General features: G+C 36.4%; 2 protein-coding genes across 3 annotated transcripts; one reads left to right on the top strand and one right to left on the bottom strand.

The window, feature by feature from the left end:
- LOC109229489 (metallothionein-like protein type 2 B) lies at window positions 242-1,774 on the top strand. Its single transcript, XM_019394946.1, has 2 exons — window positions 242-382; window positions 1,270-1,774. The coding sequence occupies exons 1-2, from the start codon at window positions 318-320 to the stop codon at window positions 1,448-1,450; spliced, it is 246 nt and encodes an 81-aa protein (XP_019250491.1). The 5' UTR covers window positions 242-317; the 3' UTR covers window positions 1,451-1,774.
- LOC109229488 (kinesin-like protein KIN-10B) lies at window positions 2,748-8,544 on the bottom strand. Of its 2 annotated transcripts, none has more exons than XM_019394944.1 (14): window positions 8,343-8,544; window positions 7,239-7,496; window positions 6,942-7,110; window positions 6,202-6,592; window positions 5,900-6,105; window positions 5,503-5,813; window positions 5,337-5,400; window positions 4,747-4,840; window positions 3,740-3,921; window positions 3,612-3,658; window positions 3,497-3,518; window positions 3,347-3,409; window positions 3,221-3,259; window positions 2,748-3,041 (listed from the first exon to the last, which is right to left on the bottom strand). In XM_019394944.1, exons 2-14 carry the CDS (start codon window positions 7,472-7,474, stop codon window positions 2,997-2,999), a joined length of 1,869 nt encoding a protein of 622 aa, XP_019250489.1. In that variant the 5' UTR covers window positions 7,475-7,496; window positions 8,343-8,544; the 3' UTR covers window positions 2,748-2,996. The 2 variants fall into 2 exon arrangements, with proteins under 2 accessions (XP_019250489.1, XP_019250490.1); XM_019394945.1 differs by having other exon boundaries at window positions 8,380-8,544.

The following is a 12,058-nucleotide window of genomic DNA, read 5'->3' as shown; positions in this document are numbered from 1 at the left end:
GACCCCTTAGAGGAGGACGTACATTTCTAGAAAATACTCCTGATTAATATATCGTAGGGGTGAGAATAGGGAACAGATTTTAGGATGATCGAAAACGACAGATACGTGGAAGTAATTAAGATCATGAATGGACCGACTTACAAGGATTAGATATTCCTTCAAGATCTTGCCACGTGTACGGTCGATGTCACCTCTTCCCTCTCCTCCGTTGTTCTATAAATGGACACTCCTCGATACTCGTTCTACATCATCAAAACACACTTGTTTTCTTTAATTTGCATATTTCTTATCAACAAAACACTTTCTCGTTTTTGAAAATGTCTTGCTGTGGAGGAAGCTGTGGTTGTGGATCTGGCTGCAAGTGCGGCAACGGCTGTGGCGGGTATTCCTTCTTTTTCCCTCAATCAATTGATACAGAATTTGTTGCTATTTTATGTTATTTTTATTAACATACAGTTTTGCTGTATCAACTGATTTTTTTTTTTAATGACGGTGGTGTTTAGGCATGCACCTTTATTAATTAATTTTGCGGGATATCTGCGACCTTCTATCAATACAGGTGTCACCAAAGTCTAAACTTAGGCAGATGGGAATTTTTCTTGTAAGATTGTATTTGTTGGGAAATGATACGATCTCGATTGGGAAATTGCGGGGTTACTAGTAAGTTCTCGTGTGATGTATAGGTCACGGGTTCGAGTCATGGAAACAGTCACGAGTCACGAACCATTAGGCTATGCTGTCTATGTCACACCCCTTGGGGTTGCGCGACCCTTCCTCATGTTCTATCCTATGCGAATGCGAGATGTCTTGTGCATCGAACTGCTCTTTTTTGGGTAAATAGGCGAATCTAGCATGGATTTTGTGGCTTCAATTAAACCCATTATTTTTTGCTCAAACTCTGTTTACATGCCAAAAAAAAAAAAAAAGAAGACTGTGCATATAACAAGTTCACATCCATTCTAAACTTGCTTGACTTTAGGTTCTTGATTTGTGTATATGTTTGTGTTGGGTATTTGTTTTGCAAAATTTTTATGAGTGTGTTTTGTGGTAAAAAAAAGCTGAGGGGCACCCAGAAACAACCTCTCTACTCCCAACGGGTAGGGTAAGATTTGTGTACACTCTACTAGAAACAGCCTCTGTACCCGATAAAGGTAAGGGTAAGGTCTGCGTACACACTAACCTTCCCCAGATTCACACTGCGTATGTTGTGTTGTTTTGTGGTAGAAAAATTTCATAATTTTTGTGTTTGTGTTGAATTTTGGTTGGCAGGTGCAAGAATTACCCAGATTTGAGCTACAACGAAAGCACCACAACCGAGACATTGGTGCTTGGGGTGGGACCTGAGAAGACAAGCTTCGGCACAATGGAAATGGGTGAATCCCCTGTTGCTGAGAATGGCTGCAAATGTGGATCTGACTGCAAGTGTAACCCTTGCACTTGTTCTAAGTGAACAAATTAAATCTTAATTAAGCAGAGATGGATGGACGTTAGCCTTTTATGGCTAAGACAAAAAATAACTATAGTTTTAAAAAATGTCTAGTTTATAGTTCTTGTGTCTGTTGAAAACAGGGGGAAATTATGTGTATTTTCCTCTGTAATAAGAAATAGTAATTGAGAGTCTGGACAATGTTTGGGTTCTTGTCATTGTGGCGTTGTGTATACAAGTAGTTGTGTGGTATGTAACATGAGCATCTCTGCTTTTGGTATTTTAACCTATGTTTTGGAAGTGGTTGTGGTTTGGTTTCAACTAATTGAAGAACTTACTTCCTTGTTATTACTGTGTATTATTTCCTTTTTTCCCCATCTTTGCGTGGTTCATCCTAAAAATATTTATTTGATAAAGAAGAAAACTACTAGTATTAAGAACAAATACGCTAAATTAAGATTTTTGAGGTGGGAAAATTAGGATTTGTTTTGCTCGTCCAAAGTTGTTTCAGATTATATTTGACTAAGAACCCGTTTGGATTGGCTTAAAAATTGATTTTAAAGCCAAAAATGACTTGTTTTAAGCAGTTTTTTTATTTATTTTAAGCACCGAAAAAAAATTTACTAATCACACAAAAAAAATAAAAAAAAGCTTAAAGCTGATTTGATCTAACTTAAAAGCCAATCCAAATATAAGGCAATTTCTGAGTTGAATTCTTTCCATTTTGTGCGATTTCTGAAAGATTCATTTTCACTTTCTCCTCTTTAGGCATTCCTTTTTTTTTTTGGGTTGGATTAGGCATTCCTTTTAACGTGAAGGAATTGGTCCTTCAAAAATTCTTTGTAATTATTGTTGAGTATAAAGTTCTGTTCTATTCCCATCACTACTTGCTCTTCATCATTTATACGTGATACCCACCGGCCACACCACTAACCAAATTGCAGCTAATTCCTATCAAGATGACGACCAAATGCTTTAGAACAATAACAACAACCCCAGTGTAATATGTAAGGTCAAACCCAGTATAATAAGTAGGGTTTGAGGAGGACAGTGTGTGCATAGACCCTCGGTTTAAGGAGACCAAATGCTTTGGAGCCAAAGAAATTTCATAACCACTACCCTTAAGTTCAGGTAGAACAAAGCATGATTCATTAATTTAGGAAATTTTCGTCGTAGGAAAAATTGTTCAACAATCACACCTGAATATTTGTAGGTTTTTTTTCTTATTAAACATTATAATTTCGACAAATCTGGAGGTAGTAGCAGCAACTCAAGAAAACAAGCAGATATAACTGAAAATGCTGAAATTCCGAAATATCTATGGATAGAATTGGTACAATATATTACTTATAAATAGTCATTTGAAGGGGCATGAAAAGAATATTTTCGTTTCTCATAAATACAACACAGTTGATACAACACATTTTATATTAGCAGTTCACATTTTCCTTCTTTCTTAGCTCTCAAATCCAAGTACTCAATTATACAAATACTATAGTAACATAAGTTCTAGCACAGTTGTTCTCCTGCACATTCTCGTAACAACAAGGTGTTGCAAAGCAAATCAATTTCATCCCAGCACTCCTCTTGCAGCCCACCTGAATAAGTTGTGTACCTATAGTGGATGTAGGCACACTCTTCATTATCACTCCATAATTCACAATTGCTTAAAGAATACTTACATAAGCCTCAATCAGAAGCAAGTATGAGTACTATACATGAATCCTCACTATTCATGTCGGTCCATTTAAGCTCATCTCAGTTCAATACTGAAAACATAATGCATGTCATTACCTGTTTCGATGACAGTCCAATCTTCTCCAAATCGTCCAGCTGCATAAACCAGGTAAGTAGATTTAGTGTTATGCAGTCACAAACCAAGAAACTCTGACATCATAAACCTTAAAAAGAGTTTCTTACTGATTTCATTGGGCTTGTTTCCCTTAGTTCGATAATGTATTCAGCCATCTTTTGTCCAATTCCCTAGATTACATGTGAAAATGCAGTCAAATTCACAACTAGTAGAAGTGGTGACAATGTTAGAATCATGTGAAGAGATCAATTGCATACCTTTATCTCCATTAGTTGCTCCCTACCACAGTGTAGCACAAAATAAATTTAATCTCCATGTGAAAAGGATAAACAGAAAATGAAAAGAAAATAAAGACAGAGAGCAAAAACTCACTTGCTGGCTGTGTTCAACAACTCAATGTACTCCTGGACTAGAGAGTTCTGTATGCTCAACAGATGTAATAATTATAACCAGAAATGCTAAGAAATTAGAAGATAACGACAACAAGAGTTCCTGCTCACCTTCAAGTTAGAACTTTGTGTACTGAACTTATCAAGTGGCGTCCCTAATGCCGGGGTATTCTCATTGTTTATGTTGGAGTTGATGGGAGAAAGGACCTTTCTAGGGGTAACAACCTCACATGCTTTAGAGGAGCTGAAACAATCAACGGTTCTCACTTTCTCCTCAGCATTGGTTTTTTCATCTACACAAGATCAAATAGACAAAAGTCTTCAACATTTATTTCACTATATGTAGAAAAGATATATGATATTTCCTTATTGGAACAGTTTGTTATTCCCCAATTTTTGTCACAGCTATCTGTAAATAGGATCAATAGAGACAAATAAACTCCAATTCAGTTACATATACTACTGAGAGGATTAGACACTAATTCTAAATGGGATATGGGGGTTCGAAATGCTTCAAATAGATGATGAAATAGTAGTACGGATGCCTCTCTAGAGTATGTGGAAGAACAAGAAGATGAGTGCATTTTTTAGGATTAATTTTATATGGTGGAGGGAAACCTGATTCTGCAATGACCGTTAAAATGCTTAAAAGGGGAAGAAAGCACACTGGTAGTTCAGAGGGATTGATGATTATAAGTCATACAGAGGGATGTGCAATCTTATAGTAAAAATTAAGAAACTCAAAAAGCACCTAATACGGAATCATGATAGAAGAGATCAATATTATAGACATAATTGTCGAAAGTTTGCAAACAAATCTATGCAAAATAGTTATACTACCATTTTGTGTGGGAACATATATAGCTAGAGCAGTGCAGAACTAGCTTTGGCACATCGATAACTGAAAAATGATCTTGTGGTTGTATCTCAATATGAGTTGATGCAAAATAGGTATACTACTGCTCTCTGTGGGAATAGTAGGCGGAGGAGAACACTAGAACTATCGTTGGCACATAGTCAATTGCTTGTAGCTTAATATGAGTCACCTATATAAAGTTGGATTAAGAATACATGAGGCAGACTACAAGAACTGAGATATGGTTATAGTGGCCAAATACCATGCACCAGTGTATTAGACTCGGGCGCAACGCTTTCAGCAAAAACCTCGAACTTCTTTTCTTCTCTATTACCACCATCAGCAAGGTCTTGAGCCTGCATTTGCACATTAATGGAGAAATCCAACTTAAAATGATTTATCTATTTACTCCAATTCTTACATAATAAAAATTGTGATTAAATCATTCTGTTGTTCATGCAAAAAGATTCCACAGAAAGTTTCTAGTTGTTAATTATCACATATCAAAATCAATCAACTGAATAGTTCTCTTTGTGAAAAAGTCGAGTAAATTAAAAACTGAATTTTTAAAACTAATCAAGCTATCAGCCATACATCAACTTAAAGTGGGGTAATTCGAGAATCTATGGAAATGGCAATAGTTATAGTTTCGCGTTATTCAGTTCGTCGTAATTCAAAGAAATTGAGTTATATTCACAGTAGTTATCTAGTAGTAGTAAATAATAAAGGGCATCCAATGGACCATGTCAATGGATTTTATTCAATTTAACACGAAGAATTCTGCAAGGAGCAAAATGTTGCATCATTAACTCACAATGAACTTGGTCAAAATTATAGTTCTCTGTCTTTTACCTCCGCTGTGATGTTTGATCGATGTCCATTATTAAATAGATTTCTACAGGCCCCATCTGGATCCCTGTACAACAAAATTAAGCAGTCATCAAAATCAAATGCAAAGTTAAGCAATCATCAAATCTAACACAGGTAAGTACAGCAAGATCGTAGAGTAATCTCTTACCTCTTTTTTATGCTTGAAGCACCTTGTTTACTAATAAATTTATGCTTTGAAGAGCTCTCAAACAAACCAAGCTTTTTGGTAGAGCATATGGAATTTGGAGTTTTGCTAGTAAATGGAGAATCAAATGCCCCAATTCTTTGAGCACTTTTTGTCTTTCCTTTAGATTCTAGCCAGGCGCGAAGCTTTGCCTCCATATCAACTTTGACCTTTGGAGTATCTCCTTTTTGTGCTGAGGCAACAAAATTGGATATGCGTCTTGATCTGGCTGCCAAACTAACTGTATGAAGAGATTCTTGGTACTCTCCAGGATTCTATGAACAAAGAAAAGAAAATAGTGTTCAGAATAGTGTTGCATTCCGGCACCGAAAGGCAAGAAATAATATATACAACATCCTACCAAGCAAGCAATCATCAAAGCACGGCTTGTTCCTCCAAGAGAGTCTTGCAATACCCTTGTCAATTTGCTTTCTCTATAGGGTATTCGCGGTTGATTGTTGTTCAATGCATAAATCACATTTGACAATGCAAATAAGGACTGGTTGATCTTAGCACTCTCTTGTAGACGAATTCCAGTGTTGCAAGTTCTTCTATTATCTTCGTTTCCTAATTCAATGACATTAGAGTTACAACATGTGAGTTACCCTTTCAGTTAAATGGTCTTACACAATAATTCATGGTTAAATTTAGTAGTGTTAAAACCTGCCAAGTCAATAAGGTTCAACTTCCCGGTAACAACATTTCCAGTATCATCACAGCAAGGAGTAGAAACATAAATAGTGAGCACGGCATGACTACGGCTAGAGACATCATTAACACCCGTATGTGCAACTTTTCTTCTCTGAACCACACAAGAAAACGCCTCTTGAAACTCTGACATTGAACTGATGGTAACTTGTGCAAGTCCTTTGAGATGAATCTGCCCACTTTTGTCGTCCAATATGAAAATTTCCTTCTCCTTAAGTTCAAGTAGATCATAGCACCTATCCATGTATATTTCATAGTATGATATTGTTATGTTACTTTTTCCCTGACTCTTTGAGAGAATAGAGGACATTGCAAGTGGCATTAGACCAGGGAGGTTTTCAGTTCCCTGCATCAGCAACAAGGTATTTGCAAAACAATTCACGTGCACATCCAGGGAACTATATGCTTCACATACATATCTCTTTAGAGGTCAAATGTAAAATTCATAGATTAGGACTAAATGGCTGCATACATGGGATAAGCTTATGCATGGTGCCAATCTGAAAAATCTGATATCTCCTTTGGTCACTCATGGATCTACGTTATAGTAGTAGAGCAGCAAAAAAATTGAAAAGAAACATCGTGTACGTCTGTTGTAACTCTATATTTATTTCCTAATCTATGTGCACTAGTCCAATTGCAGGAGCCAGGAGTAACGGAGCAAGTTGTGCATTATGAGACAAATAAAAATATACCTGCATAGTGTAAGTTTTGCCACTCCCTGTAGCTCCATAAGCAAAAACTGTGACATTGCGACCATGTAATAACCCAGGGATCAAAGGATTAACTTCTTTGCCAAATATTTCGCTTATATTGTTGTCTTCTTGACCAAAAAAAGCATCCAACTTGTAGCATTCATTACGACTACAATCAAAAACCAAAATATCCCAGGATAAGGTTGTGCAACAAATAGTAGTCCAAGTAATATAATATGCTATAGTAGTAAGACAGATTAAATCTTAGAGCATGCCAACAATTGAGAAAATGATTACCAAGTTTCATAATCTTTGAGATGAACTGTGACATCCTCTGAAGGCTCAGATTCTGAGTTGAGAACAGAGACACAAGAGATTGGTTTTCCATCTCTCGAGTTAATTTCTTGAGGAAGAAAGGGGCGAACTCTAACAATAACTCTAACTTTTGTTACCACAGCAGATTCTAACTGCCCTATTTTTCCAGGAGTAGAAAAGTTTTCTGTTTGACATGTTTTAAGACAATCCATTTGCATATTAGTCCAGGGACAATAAAACCTGTCAATTTAACAGCAATAATAAACAACATTAGCATTTAAAAATACAGTCTCATTGAACAAAGTACTTATTTTTTTAACACAACACAGGTTAATCTCATGAAGAAAAGTTTCTTCTTTTTATGGAACAACGCATTTATCACTCGAAGAAACATCAAGACATTTCAAACTTAGCCAACTTTTATGCAATTGAGCTGAATGAATCGTAAATATTACTATAGATTACATTGTTCTAGGAATAATTTGCTATCATGGTATTTTTCCTTTTCAAATAAAAAATACCTTTTTTATCTATCTTGTTTACCTGAAACTAATAATTCTTAAACTGAAGTATAGACTCATGGTGAAAAACAACTTATTTAAAGTATGATCAGTTAAATGACCTACTAGACAGTGAGGAATTTAAGGTTTTAACAATTCTACAAAGAATTGTGCTTTATTAAAATCAAATACTCCTTTTTGTCAATGTTGTTCCAACTTCTAGCTTAGCCTTCCATTTAGTATACGTTTAAGTTATACTCACTGATGGTGTAAATACTTCATAGCTATTACCTGCAACTGTGCATAGAAAGTGTAGATATCGATTACCATAAAATAAGGTAAATAATTTACTACAGCGGGCTAAACTACACTGATAAAGTATGTGATACACAACTTAAATCCTTTACATAAAATAACTCGCTGTCTGATCAGACCCTAACTCAATTCTTTTCTGGTATGAATAATCAAATTTAGTAAAATTATGACTTAAATTATTCAAGAAAGTTTCTAAAGATAATATTTGTCCACAAAATTAAACTGAAAATGGACTAACAAACAATAAAACGTCAAAGAATTATGTGCTTACTTAGAAGAAACTGGAACAAAGAATAAGATTACCCAACCTTAGCTTGTGGATCACGCTCCAAAATTCAAACCTGTTTTTCCCTTTGAGATACTGTGTGTGTGCGTGTGTGTGTGTGAGAGAGAGAGAGAGAGAGAGAGAGAGGACCGTTGGGAAGAAAGGTTGTGTGTGTGAGATCAAACTTTCAGATGGCGGTTTTGAATTTTGAAAGTTTTTGAATAGAAGTGTTTGGGCCTTTGCCTTGGTTCGCGTGGCCCACCTCGTAAAGCTACTGCTTGTTTTGATTAAAATATTGGGCTTATCTGTCGGAATGTTGGATAAGATACCGAAGAAATACAATGTTCTTCGAAAGAAAAAATAAAATATTGGGAACTTTTCTTAGATATACGATAATTAGGACTTTATACCTATTTTCTCTAGGTTGAGTAATTTTCAACAATTACCTTAGTTTTTTAATAATTGATATACAATTATATTAGTTGTCCAAGCCCGTAGTATTTTCCTTTAATACGATTGTGATCTGGGCGATCAGTTATATACCTCAAATTTATTTGATCTGCACCCAGAATCTCCCTTTTTTTCTCTTCCTACCATTAATGATAGCTCTATATAATTAAAATAGCATCTATTGAATCGGTATTTTGCTACAAATTGAAGAACAAAGTTCAAGACATAACAAATCCGAGGAAAAAAAATCACGAGCATTGTCATACAATTTTGAAGTTTGATATTGAGTCAACTTCTAATTCACCCTGATTGAGATTCCCATGGCGACTATGACAATCATGCTTCAACAGTTAGGCTGATGGGATATTACTGGCTGATACGTGGATTTCAACGTCGACGGAATTATAATCAACATAGAGGCAAGCTATGGGAGTTAGTTTCAATCATTGCTCGCCAATTATCTATAGATACCTCTGTTAAAATAATGGAGATCAAATATAGAGTCAATGACATGTGCCCTCCAATAAAAATTCCCAATGATATGGGGCTACGTATGTATATAAAGACGAAATGGTGTTGGGCCTATGCCCATGTTGTTCAGCCAAAGGCCCAATGTCGTAATCATATTCTCTTTTTGTTTTCCATTCCTATTCGAAATTGGATTCGGTTCTTATTCCTATTTAGAGTTGATTTGGGCTTTAAGAAAAAACATCACTCATTATCTATAAATAGAGCAACTTTAGAGAATTGTTCTATGCACATTGGTATAAGTCTTTGAAAAACTTTAGCACATAAGAGTGATTTTTGAGATAGTTTTCATCAAGAGAGAAGAGAGAAGAAAAAGTGTTTGTTTTGCTGCAGATTTTGTTCTGATCAGCCAACTTCAAATCACGTTTTCCGATTCGTTAACCATTGGAGCAGGCTAAAATTTTGACTGAGTATTCGTAATATCTTGATCTTTAATTTGAACGCTGGAGATCAGATTTTGAGGCATATAACATCCTATTTCGAGCCCCGAACTACAACTTTATTTTTGTGACTTCTCCTCATTCTCTAATTGATTTATTGTAGCTATTGTTGCACCGTGTTTGGCATTTATTGTGTAGCCAATTTGATGTTTTCCCATTTGTTTTATAACTGTCTTATTGTTATAGTGGAGCTTTTTGGATCCTTGTGATCCCGAGGTTTTTACCTTCGGTTTGAAGGGCTTTCCACGTTAAAATTTGATGTTCTTTATCTTTCGGTTTGCCTCTTCCTCGAAATAACAAACGGAACTACAAGGAGATAGGAATGTATCCATTATGTATAACACTGAAGGAATTCGCTCTGCATTGGTGTCACGACCCAAACTCCATATTAGGCCGTGATGGTGCCCAACACCATTGTTAGGCAAGCCAATACTAACCAAGTAGTAAATTCTAATTTGTGCAGTTAGCACGTGATAACTTCCATTATGGATTAAGAAATTCAGAGTTTAAGAATTTAAGCATATTTAAGTGGAAGTACTAAATGCGAATTTACATCATGAAAGCAAGCCAAAACATCATAAATTTACCAATATGTGTGCCAAGACCTGGTGTCACAAGTGTGTGGGCAATCTAGTAGAATATACAAACCATATTATCCTACTGTCTGGAAAAGAAATAGACAGGAACATAAAATAAAAGAGAGACTCCAGCTGCTGCAGATCGGCTCGAAAGGGCAGCTCACTGGAAAGTCTCGAGCTAAGGAGTCCACTCTATGCGCCAGACTGATGGCCAGATGTACCTGCCTCAAAGCATGTACAATCAAGTACAGAAGTGTAGCATGAGTACATAGGAATATGTACCCAGTAAGTACCTCGCCTAACCTCGCAGAAGTAGTAACGAGGAGTCGACTCCGACACTTACTAGGGTCAGCAAATATAATAATATGAAGTTCAATATATTTAATTCATAATGTATGTAAATAAAAACAAGCTCTAACAAGAATAATTATTGAGAATCCTTTTATTTAATTAATACAACTGAGCACTTTTCTCATTTAAAATAAGTGACCTTTTAAGCAATAAATCACACGAATTATAAGGGTTCCATTTCTATTATCACACACAAATACCACCGAGGACGTTCGGCCCGATCCAACATAAAAGTAAAATGTGGACCGAACCATATGTACATTTACCATCCTGCCGAGGCGAACGGCCCGCTCCCATGAGAGTAGTGGAAATAATTACCCAGTTCACGAAATGTACTTGCGACACGGTTAAGTATAAATATAACTTAATGTTTTCGTCAATTCTTATCAAAATAAACATTTACTTGAAAACCTTGAAATCATAACATCTTCAGCTTAATCCCATTCAATATAAATCAACAATTATAATCATATAACGGTACACTCAAAGCATGGCGTAAGCCTAGAACTATCCGGACTTAACAGGAATAGTAGCTACGTACGGACTCTCGTCACTTTGTGCGTACGTAGCCCCCAAAATTAATCGTATATATTAATTAAGTTCACCTATGGGGAAATTTCCCCCTTACAAGGTTAGAAAAGAGACTTACCTCGTTTCGAGCCTACTTCCAACTCAAGAACGCGTTCAAACCCTCAAACCAGAGCAGCACAATCCGAAATTATGCAAATAGTGTAAAAACCAATCATTATAGGTTTACGAATTCAAATTCTAGCTATTAAAGTGATTATCCAGCCCCAAAGGCAAGGTTCCTAAAGTTCACCCCCGGGCCAACTTGCCGGATTCCGGAAATTTTCGAAGGAAGTTGTTACCCATAACCTAAGGATCAAGAATATATGATTTCTTCTACATTCCATAACAAATTTCGTGGTTAAATCTTATTTTTATCAAAACCCTAGGTTTTACTCTAAACCCATGATTTCCACTAATTTACATGTTAAAATCTACCCATAAACTATGTATTAAACTCACGTTAGGTAGGAATAACTTAACTCACAATGTTAGGATGAAATCTCCCTTTTGGAAGCTCCCAAATCGCCCAAGAAATGAAGCAAATGTGTCAAAAATGACACTTTCCCGTCTTAAATGAAGGCACTGCCTTCGGCGATTTCCATACCTGCGGTTAGAGGACCGCATCTGCGGTCTCGCTTCTGCGAGGAAACGTCCGCTTCTGCGGAATTCCTACTGGGTCGGCTGGGCCGCATCTGCGAGAAGCCAACCGCTTCTGCGGTTCCGCTTCTGCAGAAAGGAGGCCGCTTCTGCGGTTTTTGGGTTGGCCACCCATGGCCATATTTGTGATGGCTCAGCCGCTTCTGCG

The sequence above is a fragment of the Nicotiana attenuata genome, chromosome 7 (assembly GCF_001879085.1).
Source record: "Nicotiana attenuata strain UT chromosome 7, NIATTr2, whole genome shotgun sequence".
NCBI classification, from domain to species: Eukaryota; Viridiplantae; Streptophyta; class Magnoliopsida; order Solanales; family Solanaceae; genus Nicotiana; species Nicotiana attenuata.
Note: the sequence above shows the minus strand (reverse complement) of the source record. Positions and strands in the feature narration are given on the sequence as shown.